The 13,314-nt window shown below is 40.7% G+C and overlaps 2 protein-coding genes across 3 annotated transcripts; one reads left to right on the forward strand and one right to left on the reverse strand.

Moving 5' to 3' along the window:
• Window positions 1–924: 924 nt before the first annotated feature.
• Window positions 925–9,884, forward strand: LOC105665894. 2 transcript variants are annotated; one of them, XM_048407340.1, is made up of 11 exons: window positions 925–1,215; window positions 2,785–3,037; window positions 4,382–4,670; window positions 4,886–5,311; window positions 5,842–6,032; window positions 7,513–7,642; window positions 8,258–8,398; window positions 8,483–8,667; window positions 8,752–8,975; window positions 9,059–9,186; window positions 9,272–9,884. In XM_048407340.1, the coding sequence occupies exons 2-10, from the start codon at window positions 2,879–2,881 to the stop codon at window positions 9,180–9,182; spliced, it is 1,869 nt and encodes a 622-aa protein (XP_048263297.1). In that variant the 5' UTR covers window positions 925–1,215; window positions 2,785–2,878; the 3' UTR covers window positions 9,183–9,186; window positions 9,272–9,884. The 2 variants fall into 2 exon arrangements, with proteins under 2 accessions (XP_048263297.1, XP_048263296.1); XM_048407339.1 differs by having other exon boundaries at window positions 927–1,215; window positions 2,788–3,037; window positions 9,059–9,884.
• LOC100645446 (dnaJ homolog subfamily C member 22) lies at window positions 9,876–12,672 on the reverse strand. Its single transcript, XM_020863950.2, has 5 exons — window positions 11,815–12,672; window positions 11,500–11,647; window positions 10,849–11,213; window positions 10,666–10,773; window positions 9,876–10,610 (listed from the first exon to the last, which is right to left on the reverse strand). Exons 1-5 carry the CDS (start codon window positions 12,118–12,120, stop codon window positions 10,404–10,406), a joined length of 1,134 nt encoding a protein of 377 aa, XP_020719609.2. The 5' UTR covers window positions 12,121–12,672; the 3' UTR covers window positions 9,876–10,403.
• Between the last annotated feature and the right edge of the window lie 642 nt (window positions 12,673–13,314).

Below are 13,314 nucleotides of genomic sequence, written 5' to 3' on the forward strand. Positions count from 1 at the left end.
TTGCATGCGGGTAATTCCTTTCTTTTCGTCGATAAGACGTGGCGTCACAAATATGCAGTCATTCTCCTTTTTGCGCATCGTACTATATAAGCTTCTTTTAAAATGCTGTTTGTTCGTTGGCCATCAGTATCCGCCGGTCAATAGCATAACCCTCTTATGAATATTTATATGCAAACTTTTGCATTTTTGCGCATCGATCTCTGTCGATTCCTGTTTTTCAGCGCGCTTCGATGTATTGGGTTAGCAACTAAGTGATTGCGGATTTTATCATTAGATGGTAATTAGGAGCCAACTCAATACCTGTCGATAATCTTAAAAATATTAATATAAAAAATATTGGTTTTTATCTCGACATTTTAGGACCACGTATTCGATGTACGTATTGCTAGTTTAGCGATTATTTTACATTCGTAGGAAGATATTTGAAAGTGAGCGCGCGCGCGCGCGCCTTAACCGGAAAACATCGGTTCGCGACAGACCATTTTGGAATTATATTCGTGTAATACGTAAGGTTTACCGCGAGTCGCCAAACTTCTAATATAGGATATCGTAAATACTATTTTTGGCAGTCTTGGTTTTCTAATTGAACTTGAATCATCCGAAGTTGCGAACACGTGTGTGCGTCCCATCGGATGGCCGCGCGTTACCGTACGTACGAAAATAGATCGAACGAGGAGCTAGGAAACTTTCAACGGACTTTTTTTCCGTTTCATCATGAAAATTTTGCAGCCAGTAACGCTTGGAGGTGACGACTAATTAACGAGAGACAGGGAAATATTTGGAAAAAATTATTTCACAATTGGTCCATTATATTTCGTTGATTATTCATCGAGGAGTAACACCTGGCCTAAATCCGCGGCTGCGCGGATCAGGCAACGTGCGATACGACTGCCGTGATACTTTCAGGGTGAGGGTGTGAATTAAACTTTGGCCCAGTATCCAATTAACCCTTATGCGAACAGATTAGTTCGAAAAGTTGTTCGATGGGATTAACGGCGCCGCGGATTATCGTTCTTCTTGTACTTTCCATACGCGATCGACCACTACAAACGCGATACTACTCTACGTTCGCCGAACTTTTTCCAAGAAGATGTGCAAATATTTTTCACGGAGCTTAATAGTGAAGACAAGGTATACGGAGAGGGGCTCGAATTTCAAACAACGAGAAGATCTCCGTTGCTTATATCGTAAATCGATAAGTACGGATGAACACAGGTAGGTGAATATTACTTGAAACGGTTCTTAAAATGGCACAGAGAACCAGTAAATTCGCTGTTATAAGAGCGACGTTAGATAACGCAAGATATAGCGCAGCTGAATGTATTCTTCTTTTACCATCGATAGATACGATCAAAAATTTGGGTATACAAGAATTCAGGAAATCGAAGTTTGCAGAGGATTTACCGATTATACAGTTTACAGTTTATACAGGATTTACCGATCGTACGTTAGAGTTCTGCTGATTTTTGTAAACAGATACCGAAATTATTTGCCGCGAAATAGCTCGTCTATTTACTGCACTTCGTCGTGGACTAAAGATCGGTTAACAAATCACAGTTGCGATATTAAGCAAGAAATTTATCGAATGTCGGCAGTTTGATGTCGACCTGGTTTAAAATTAAACCGAAGCCGGTCAGTAGAGTATGGAAAAGAATGTTGTTGCGTAGAAAGGAAAACTGATGCATGTAAGCGATACGTTAAGACTTGCACAGGAGAGTTGACAAATGTTCGTCAGCGAGGTCATTATCGTCTTTGAAATGTGTCAATGACACAGTGTCGCACGTGAATTATCAACGAAACATGATCATAATTTTTTATTATGTCGCGTGCATGCTGTCGACGTTGACAACCTTCGTCGGTTTGTCGAGTTCTCCTATGAATTTTCATTAGTCGTGCGTTGCACATATTTAGAAAGTTCAATCTTCGACACAGCTGTTTATGAAAAGCACTTAGCTGTTTCTAAAATATCTGATAGGTAGGTCGTAGTAGGACGGAATGTTTCGTTTCACGAATCTTCTGAAATCTTTCGATGAGATGGGCTCGTGTCGTTCTAACATTTATACGTTATATTTTTGTCGGCGAGATTAAATTACCGAAACTGGCAAGCAACGATCGTTACCCGCCGGTGTATTTTGTTCTAATTAGTATGCATTTTCTTATCGTTGTTAGGCATTCACCTAGATCGTGGTATAAAAGAATCGGCTGAATTATTAACACGCAGGCCAGATACGAGCCGTAAATATTCCCTCGATACCATTCCATTTTTCCGATACTTTGTACGTAAAAAAGCCTTGTAATCTGGTACTTGTGCTAAAATAACTTGGCCGCCATATGCGCTCTTTCAAACGGCAGATAGGGCAATAATTTTGTAAAATCGATAAACAGTTCGGAGCCGAGCGATTTTTCGACCATCGAATAATCGATAGATTCTCGTGCATAAGAGAATTCAAAATATTGGCTTAACGCCAGAGGCGACGACGATAAGCCTGTCGGGTAAATGTAACGCCGCCAAAATAAGCACGCGGTCTCCTAGCAAAAGAACCAGTGTACATCTTGCGACTGCGAAAAGTTCGCTCAACGAGAGTGTCGCCGCTTGCCCCTCCGATACAAAACAGCATCTTCAATCGACAGGTTTAAACTTACGAATGCCACTTTCGGAAACGTAAAAAAACGAAACTAACGCGTCGGCGAATAGTTGAAGTTTCCATATCAGTTGTTCTCGAAAATTGTTTGTCCGTAGCTTTTGAAATGTTGTTCTCGTAAATAATATACACGTAAATATAGCAGCTTTCAATACGGAGCATCGTAGCGAGATGTTACGTGGAATCAAAGACCATCGATCGACTTGACGTACCTTCATCGATAACCTGCTTTTACGATGCAGCCTATAACGACGATGACAAAGAACGAAGGAAACAGATCGCCAACGAACAACGCGACTTACTCTGCAAGAGTCTGCCTATCCAGTGGAATGAATTGCATGGTCGGAGACACTATGTTTCATCGTATATCCAATATAGGACGGAACGTCAATCAGGTGAGCGGTTTCTCTTTGTCCTTGCTTCCTCTTTTATGTTTCGCCTTGTTCCACGCAACGAAACTCGAGTGCCACCTAGCATAGGTTTCTGGTGCGTCGGTCTATTCGCACGTCTTCGAAAATCAACCGACTGTAATCAGCGATCGACTGATTTACGAGTCGTTTATAAACGATTGCTCTTTTTTTACGCCCGAATCTTGCCAGACGATTTACGCGAGTTTCGTCCCGAGAGTCATCGTTTCGTTTATACTTTTACACGTTGGAAGTGAACACGAGCGCGACTAAATGCGAAAATATGAAATGCAAACACGTTCGTCCGAGAGATCGCAGCCGGTTAATCGAAGAGAGGAAAAAAGGAGAAGGCGTAATGATGGCCAGAGGCGACAGGTTGACGACATGTGCGCGAACGAACAAAAGTACTACACGCGTATTGCTCTCGCACAGCTTCTTCGATAGTGCGCGTACACGCGTCGACGAGCCACAGACCGACCGACGTAACGACTTAACCGACATATAAATAGCGTTTAGTTGAAACGGACGCGGTAGAACTCGCGTGCACGTCTTACGAGGCGATCCGGAAGGCACGATTCGTTTTTCAAGGAACTTCTCCTACTCCGAGTACTGACACTCGCTGTGCCGTGATCCGCGACACCGTCAGTGATTTCCGAGAGTTTCCGCGGGAACGATCGATTTTCAACACGCCAACTCATTCTCGCCCTCCTTTCTTCCAATGTCGGCTTAAACAGAAACAAAAGTTCTCCATTTTCTCGTAAGTCTTTCAACCTTTCTTATTTTCTCGTTTTCATTCAAACCACTCTCGCTCGCTAGATTTCTCTTTCGGCAAACCACACTTTTTATTTTCACCGTCGCGTTAACGAATTATTTTGCCGCGAGTATCGTTACAACGTTTGCATACGTTCGTACGTGTATTCGCTTGCCGAACGATATTCGTAGTATCCGATGAACCACGAACGCTAAGTTGGTAATATTATACCCAAACAAATATCGCCACAATCGCGTCAATGTACACGAACGTATACGTACGTATCGACATCGTCGTTGCACATGTTTATGTGCTGGGCACTCGCCTCGTCTCCTCTTCATTTTCTTGTCGTTTTCGTTTACCGGTTAGAACGTGCAGCTAGTCAGGATGAGTTTCAATTTCTTTCCTCGATATATCGCACGTACATGAGTACACTGAATATTGTATGCTGCGAGCAACGTTCGCGCGAGGTACAAAGACTCGTTTAATGATCGAAATAGGACGTTGGCCGTATATCGGAAGATCACTGGCAGGCAAACGACGTGTAGACCGCGCGGTTAAAGTGCGATTGTTTGCTAAAGGGCAATACCTGTCCTGTGAACAACTACAGCATCGTCGCATCTAGAGGAGAGCTCGCTCGAAATAACTATGCGGTGAGAGAGACATCGTCGGCGCAGTGCATCGTTGTCAAGAGGAACAAGACGGCCGTGAATGTGGGTAGCGAAACTCGCCCCAAAGTTCGGGACGACTTGCTCAAAGAACAGTCCTCGGGCAAACAGTTGACCAAGGATATCGCAGGATCCACGGACTTTGGCAAGTCTCAGCGGCCTATTCGCAAATCCTTTTCCGTTCCGGACTATCTCAGAGAAGGTACTTGCATATCTAATCCATCGGATTTTCTATTTTCTATTATCAATCGGATATTCAGATATCTTAATCCGAGTGTTTAAAAAAGTGTTTGGAAACGATGATGCGCGTATAGTTTCGTTTATTCGAACGTTCCGCTTGATCGAATCGATAATTGTCGATCGTCATCGAACGCGTACAAAGTGGGGGAAATTTTTACGACGTTCCTGTCTTTGCAGGTTTTCCAGCGACGCGGCAAATTGATCGGAGGGGAACCGAGGAGAGCATTTTGAAAAGATCTTCCACTTTCCTGTCGAATCTCGCCCATTCTGCGAATAAATTTAGAGAGAGAAAGCTAAGCGGAAACTATCCCGAAGAGCGCACACTTTGTCCAAATAATCATTGCACCGAGAAAAGCTGTTCGGCCAAGCATCCAACTCTGAGGGGATACTTTTCGATTTTAAGTAGAGTCGCCAACGATCTCGATCCTTTCGAACATTCGTCAGCAGTTCAAACGTTGCCGGTGGAACGGAGGAAGAAAGGCGGCGCGCGCGTCAAGAAATCGGTGTCCTTCAGTTCGGATACGAGTTTCGAAGAGAAACGCGAACCTTACAAAAGAGCCGCCATACACGAGGCTAAGGTCTATCACAAGGGTGTTCTGCAAGGTACGCGTCTTTCTCTTCCTTCTCCTCGTCTTGCTCGGTTTACTTTCTTCGAATTTGTTCGCATCCGACCGGTACGACTTTCCGATTTTCCAGTCTTTAGCAGATACGTTCAAAGTTCGAACCTGGTTCGACGTAACTATCGCTGTTTTCTTTGGGAATTCGTCAAAAAGAACGCGCACACACGCACGATACGCTGAATAAACGAAAGGAGAAAACAGAAATGCGGACAATACGATTCGTTGAAAAATACACCGGATATACGCAGAATCATCGATTTGTTATCGGAACTCTACCTACTATGTAAATGATTATGTTAACAACTAACTCTCTGTTTAGCACTGATTTCATGAAAATGTTACCGATATTTTCCACTATAGTTTATTACAAATACGTCTGTCGTGGCTGTAAACTATCGAGGCAACGCTTACCCGACAGCCTATTTATTATCTTTTCTATTTTCACATCTTGCGAAACGAGCCGTTTGTACAAGTTTTTCTTACCAGATGTAAAACGTTCGACTCGTTTCGCAGATCGTAGCGTGGCCGAGGCGAACATCGTCAGAAAAGTGCCGTCCTCGTGGGAAGTAACGTCCGAGGGCGCATCGGCCCTTCTCAGGGCAGCCAGAGATGCCGACGACGCAGCCCTCGATGAAATCGCTGCCCATGTACGAAAATTTGGATTCGGTGACATGGACGTCAATATGACTGATAGCAGCGGCAGGGTAAGTTATCGACAATTACTCGTCTATAATAAAAAGAAAAAAGATTCGTCGTATTTGGCTCGTTAATAATTTACAAAAAAAAATTAGTGAAAAAAGATTTCAAGTATTTGAAAAGCTTCAGGATTTCTACGTCTATTTTCGATCGGTTTCGATCACGCCATTTTTCTAGAAATATTACGAAACAGATGATATTCGTGTAATTAAGTAAACATTTTTTTTACCTAGTTACATGCCTACGCTTTTATCAACGTATTATGGTTATCGGTAATAACAATGTATTTACAGAGGCATGATAAAAGTTTCGGCACTTCGTTATCTCGTATATGTTCTTTTCCAAATGGCAGAGACGGGCTCATTGATTGAAGGTCACGGAAAAAAGAGCTTCCTCATTAGATATGTGAGACGTGACGCGTTAGAAAGAAGTGACGCTCGTTGCTCTTAAACATACGTACATATATGTAAATCGTGCGATTTTTTACCATCTCAAGACGTTTAAGTACAACTTGATATACTCGAGTTATGCAGCGCGTTAGATCATAACGAAAATTCAATTTTTCCTTCAGTGGGAATTACTCCTAGCGAATAGATAGCGAATGAGAGAAGATATCTAACGATGTAAAACGATAGATTTATGCCGTGAAGACAAAAGCACTGTAAGAACTGTAAAGGACTTGTAGAGGATTGGCTGTTAGAGTAACGAGAACGAATATATTTAAATGATATTAAAAACGATCGTTGTATCGAGTTGTGATTGCTAGTGGCGTGAATCACGGATAGCTGCTTTTTGTATTCCGTTAGCAAATAATCAAATGGGCCAGTGTTTAACATCGATCTCGATCGCTATATTTTTAAACTTAGATTTTGATATCGATAGGTATCAAGTTTCTAGTTACCAAATGTTCAACGTTGACGCGCTATTGCTAGCAAAACGAAGCTTCATATACCACTAAATCGCTACTGTTTTATAAGGAAATATTTTCTGAACGCGCGTGCGGTAAACAGATCGCACTGTTTTCGCCCGCTCGAGGAGCATCGTACGTTCTTTATACGAAAACATGCGCGAGTGCTGCCCCGCACAGTGTTTGCCATGGTGACGCACACGAAGTAATAGGTAACGCGTCAACGTCAGTAACCATTTAATAAATTGACTGTTACCGCACAGTCCTTTGTGCGCCTCTCAGAGGCAAAGAATACCGCGAGTAGGACAGTCGCCGGGCAAATCTCATTTTCTTCCGGAAAGAAGAACAGTTTCGCAATGCTTTTTCTAACGTGAATAACGTTGATAAACACGTTGCGGAAAACGGAAGCCAATATCGGTGAACGTGCGCGATCAGCGAAAAAAGGGAAAGAATGAAAAGTGTCAGAAAGAGACGTCCGGCGCGGCGAGGAAGAATTTTATGTAAACGGCCATTTCGACGACAAGTTCAACTTATTTTTTGGAATAAATCGATCAGTTTCGATTATCTCTTTACGATGCCAGACTGCCATCAGCTACATGGCGGGAAACGGTGCCGCGACGATGTTAGAGCTAGCTCTGTCGTACGAAAGGGTGGATCCGAATACTCCGGACAACGAGGGCAACACGCCTCTACATTTTGCCGCGCAGGCCGGTAAGTAATTTCGTTATACTTTAAAAAACGAGGGAAGGTGGTCGCGGTTTTTTATCGAGATCCACGCGATGACATTGACTCGTGCGGGAAAATTCAAATTGATCTACGACCGGCTCTCGTTCAGCGATTTCTTCCACGAACGAGGATATTCGAAGAAGATAAAATAAAATCTGTTACGCTGAAATCTTTCAAGGACAGCATCCTGTCTGTGCTCGTACTGTACGTAATCGGAAAAATGCGGCCACGTGGTGGACATAAATCTTGTAAATACAACACTTCTCCCATCGTTAAAAAATCTCCGCTACTATATACATATATATATATATATGTATCTACACATAATACAAGTATATACATACATAAACGGACGTCAAATTTTATGCTCGTGATGCCGTAAGCCGTAAGGGTTCCACCGCGTCATCGATACCAGAAATAACCCAGTGTTGGAGTACTTGAAACGCGCGTGGTTTACAGTGACGTACGCCGACGGACGTTTCAAGCCAAAACATGGTCGAACGATACGTTACTCGAAATACGCCAACTCTTGCAACGTCGCGAAGGACGCGAGCTTGTTTCGTATTCGACTTAATACCCGCCTCGTTTCGTTTGATCTAGGGCAAACGGAATGTTTGAACATACTGCTGCAGAGGTGTCCGGACATCGAAGTGGACGCGAGGAACGCATCGGGCTTTACCCCGTTGATGAAGGCAGCGCTTCAAGGAAGAACCAAATGCGCCAAAATTCTCTTATTCGCCGGTAAACAGAGTCTCTTTTTTCTTTTTTTTTTTCAAAAGGTGGCGGGTTAAGAAAAGAGCGAACGGGTCGACGCTTGGCTTTCAGGTGCGAATCCGACATTGAGAGACCAAGGGAGAGGATTGAGAGCGGAACAGTGGGCCAGATTTTGTGGAAGGTACGTGTGCGCCGAAGTAATCGAGAGGTTCGCGAGACATCGGCTCCTGGAGAGGTCAACTTCTTGTCGGTGGGGTAGTGAACCCGAACTGGCAGCGAAAGTACTCCAAGGGAAGGTAAAGATACATCTAACGAATACGTTTCTTACGATCAAGTAGAAACACAATGGAGGATAGCGAGAAATGTTGGTTAATGTGCAGGTGATGCCCATTCCGACCGCACCCCTGTCGCCACCATCTTCGGGATTCAAGTCGAAGATAAGAAAAGTTTTCCGCACGACATCCGGCCCAGACCGAAGTTTTTCGTTGGTCTCGCAATTAACTAGCGCCGCCCTTTGCGCAAGTAGTCCAGCTCTACCAAAATCCAGCCAAGTTCCACCTGTGGTTAAAAGTCTCCTTCGACCTTTAAGCGTTCCACAGTTAAGGTGAAGAAGGTTCTTTCCGAATTCCACGTTGCATACGTTGCAAATGACAGACGCATTTATTTCTCGTATTCCGACTGTTTCAGGGTGACCCTAGTTTCGCCGCAAGATATTCTTGAACAATCAAAGGACAAGTATGGGCCCAATTTTACAGAAAAGATCGAGAATATAGTAGGAAAGCCTTCGCGATCGAAGAACAAAAACAAATAGATCTGTAAATCTCGTTTGCCAATCATTTTGCGGATAAAGATCGCGGGCGTCTTCCCTCCTCGAAAAAAATACATTTTATTGTATTTTAGATCGTCGTACATCAATAGGATCTTCGATCTTTTTCCACTCATCCACTGGCTACAGTTCCTATCGATCAACGCTCATTCTAATTCTAATACTATCTATACTGTTAAAATCTTACATGACATTCTCGTTTCTATTAGACCAAAATACAAAGTGCAACTTTTTCACCTTGTAAACTTGTTTATAGAAACCGTATTGTGGAAAAGGGATTGCTACCTTTTGTAGATTATACGTATACATATATATCTTTCTTCTTACGTTACTTTCAACTTATTTTTGGCTTACGATCTGGGTAAACGTTACCAGAGTTTGGGAACATGTACGGATAGATCAATTTTTTTTTAACTGACTGTCACGAACATCAAAAGATCAACAAGAATTATGTACACTTATTCGTCGAATCGATTAGATAATTTTTAAATAATCTTAAATAATCTTCTATATAGAGAGAAAGAGAGAGAGAGAGAGAGAGCGATGGAAAGATTCATTTTACGGTTTTTGAATTTATAAGATATAAACGTATCGTAAAGCACAAAGTGACATTTTTTTAATTACGCGATGATCGCCGAAAAAATTTATAAATAAATATATTGAATAAAAAGATTCGTATCATTTGTACAATATTTTTTCACTATTAAGAGCGAAAACAATCTTTCTTATTAAGGTAAATCAATACAGTACAATAGGTACTTACGTAAGTACATATATGTATGTATACAGTATTCGTATTACAAAGATAGAACATATCGTGCAAAATTTTACCTATACATGTACACGTTATGTGTTTATTTGAACGCGTAGTGCCAAATTCTCCGAATCAGCAATGCCTTGGACAAAAGAGCACGCTGCTATAATAAGAGATAACAAGGTAGAAGGATCGCTTTACAACGCAGGTTTGTATGATCGATAAATACGGTTTGTCTGGTCGTACCTCGTCTTATTGTTGGCGGAATATTGTAAAAAATGTATCTTTTAGAATAAACATTTACGAGGCGCGCAACATTTTCTTAATACGACGAACCTTCGTTTATCGCTAATCTACGAAGTATCAAAATGATTGTCACAATAATTTCAGTTGATTTACAAGGAATCTTCTCGATCTTGAAGTCAAGGTGGACGGTAACGTTAATAAACGGTTCATTCGGATTTTCTATTTCGACGTTGTCTGCGATTCTTAGCTTTTGAAAGAATTTCATACGCTTGCTGTATTTCCATAAATTTCTCTTGAGCTTGTCTCCTTTCCTTGTCAGTGCCCTTAATCTTGTCGGGATGATTGTCCCTCGAGAGAGCTCTCCAACGAGACGTTACCTCTGTTTGCGTAGCCGTTTGGGAAAGGCCTAAAATCTACAAAATTTGCATTCAGATGTAGTACTTCCATATAACGAGCTTCGAGGCGTACCTTGTAGGCGTTTATTTCTCCCCGAGGATCTGTGAGATCTATCAGCTGTGCCCATGTTGCCCAAAAGCCTTGATGTACCGCCTGATTCCAGGTTGCTTCAAGACTGGCCTGGAAAATTTCAAATTTTGCAAAACATCCAATGGCTTGCTTCGATTAAGCACGTTCTACGTGATTTTAATTAACCTTAAGATCGACCCATATAGGAGACGTTAGGAAGTGTTGGATAGCTTCCGATAGTTTAATCTCTTCACCCTCGCTGTCGGTGACAACGGCATTAAAGTATAAGAACGATCCTAGTAAAGACACGTAAATTGCGACAGCTATACCGAGATAAAAGATCCTTTGAACAAGGTGCCTTTTCTTTCTTGGCTTTAATCTCCATTGCTTGCTGAACGTATCGAAGCCTAAGCTAGCAGCAACGACCATCAAAAATATCCACATGCTGTCGTCTCCGATATAGGATAGCGTTGGATATAATAAATATGCAGAACAAAGGGCAATCCATATGGAACCCTGTTCCCTGCCTATATTCCCTACTATCCATACACCTGGTTAAATACAATTTAAATACAATTTTAAATACAATTAAACTGACAGTGAAAAATTGGTTTGATTAGAAAATCATTAACTACCAATATAATATCAAATTCGTAAAATTATTTCGTTCGAGTTTAAATGTGTTTCCAATGTGATACTCGCATTCGTAAGAACCTTATCGACTAATTATGCAAAGAAAACAAGACGAAAAATGTGTGGTGAAAGATAAGTCGAACGAAATTTAGATACACCGCAATAATTTTATGGTTGATGTTCTAAAATATTTCAACCGTTTACCTAAAGCAATGACCAATGGTGTCAGAATTAGTAAATGCCTAAAATTTATTCCAAACACTTCGTCCTCTGGAATCGCATTGCGAAATATTTCCGCCCAAAAATATGCAACCGCATTTTCGGTAGCGAATCGCACCGTTGAGAATGGCGGCTGAAATCAAACGACACGTTGCGTTAATATTATGCTTATACAATCGAAAATTTCTTATGCCTCGACTGTTAACAAAAGTATGCATCCTTTTCTGTCCCTACGATTAACCGTACTTCTGAATGCTTATTCGAAGAATATTTAAAATCGATCGTTTTTAATCTACCTACCTTGCGATTGTTTCGAACTTTCTGCTTAAAATCATTCAGAAAGTTAGGATGATCATTTGCATCTTGAACATACGAGGGAATCTTATAGATATCCCGAAGCCATCCGAGACCAACATATCCTCCCAAAGTGCTAAAATATACGAAAGCCTGCGCATCTCGTTCTAGGTATATGTGATGCGCACCAACTAAACCTCCAAACATCCACAGCACGTACGTCCAAAATACCGACTTCCCTTCTTTCTTTAATTTTTTATTTTTTTCCTCTAAGTGTCCACCATTCTTCAGATCCATTTTTATTCTTTGCATTATAATCTAATTATGCATCGAGTTACACATTATACACGGTATAACGATTAATACACACCGGTATTAAATGAAATAACTGAAAGTTAGATGCACATTGACGAGCCGGGTAACACTACACTACCGGCTTTGAGTTTCACGATCGCACTAACAGCTACGTGTGTATTATTTGCAACGTATCCTGGTATCATCGGCTATCACATACTTCGTCATTATTCTCGCAACATGAATAGCGAATATAGTTAAGATAATAGCGATTTTTTACGCGTTTACTGTGCCTGTCGATAATTAGTTCAACTTAATTGTTTCTTTTGTAAAAATAAAACAATGGGCCGAAGCGTATTTATCGATATCGTTTCGAAAAATGCCACAGGTGGCTTTACTACACCGATGTATACCATTTGTAGTTCAACGCTCTGCCAGATATAACGGTACTTTAACAGGACCGTAGCAATGAAAGCAAACCCGAAACCTTAAATGAATACAATGCGAATTAACAATCGTAACAGATGATCGATCGAAATCGATTAGAAATAGAGTGATTACGAATTCAGATACGTACCAATTTGTAATTACTGATTTATTTTCAGAACGATGCAGCTTTGTCGTTTTGTATAAAGTAAATAATAGAAAAACAAATATATGACATATAAATAAAATGTATTTATTAAATTAGATGAGATTCTTATTTATTGCACCTAAGTAAAAGGCTCGATTTGATTAAACGAAAGCTTAATGTATCTTATTTGTTAATATATCTTTTTTGTATTTCTCGTACGTTTCAGGGATATATGTACGATGTGTATTTTAATTCATATCAAGAATCCATGATACCAAATGTCTACGGTAAATATTAACAAGGATCGCAAAATAGAATGTAACATATAATTGTACGGTCAACTTTTGATACAGTAAGCTGGAGAGAGAGAATTTCTTTTATTATGTTATCGAACCTTTTATTTAACGACGGATTGAAACAATTTCTTTTAAAAGTGAAAAAATCGATCCAAGATATTACTTTCGATACTAATTCTGCTTGTTAAATGGAATTATACAAATTAAACGAAGATATCTTTTTATACGTGTTCAGTATATTAAGCATACGTCTACATAATTTAGTCTTTTCTGATTATTTACATGTAAAATACTCATTACGTACATTCGTAAAATTCCTTTTGTATATTGGTATAACTTAAA

The sequence above is a fragment of the Bombus terrestris genome, chromosome 7 (genome assembly GCF_910591885.1).
Source record: "Bombus terrestris chromosome 7, iyBomTerr1.2, whole genome shotgun sequence".
Classification (NCBI taxonomy): domain Eukaryota; kingdom Metazoa; phylum Arthropoda; class Insecta; order Hymenoptera; family Apidae; genus Bombus; species Bombus terrestris.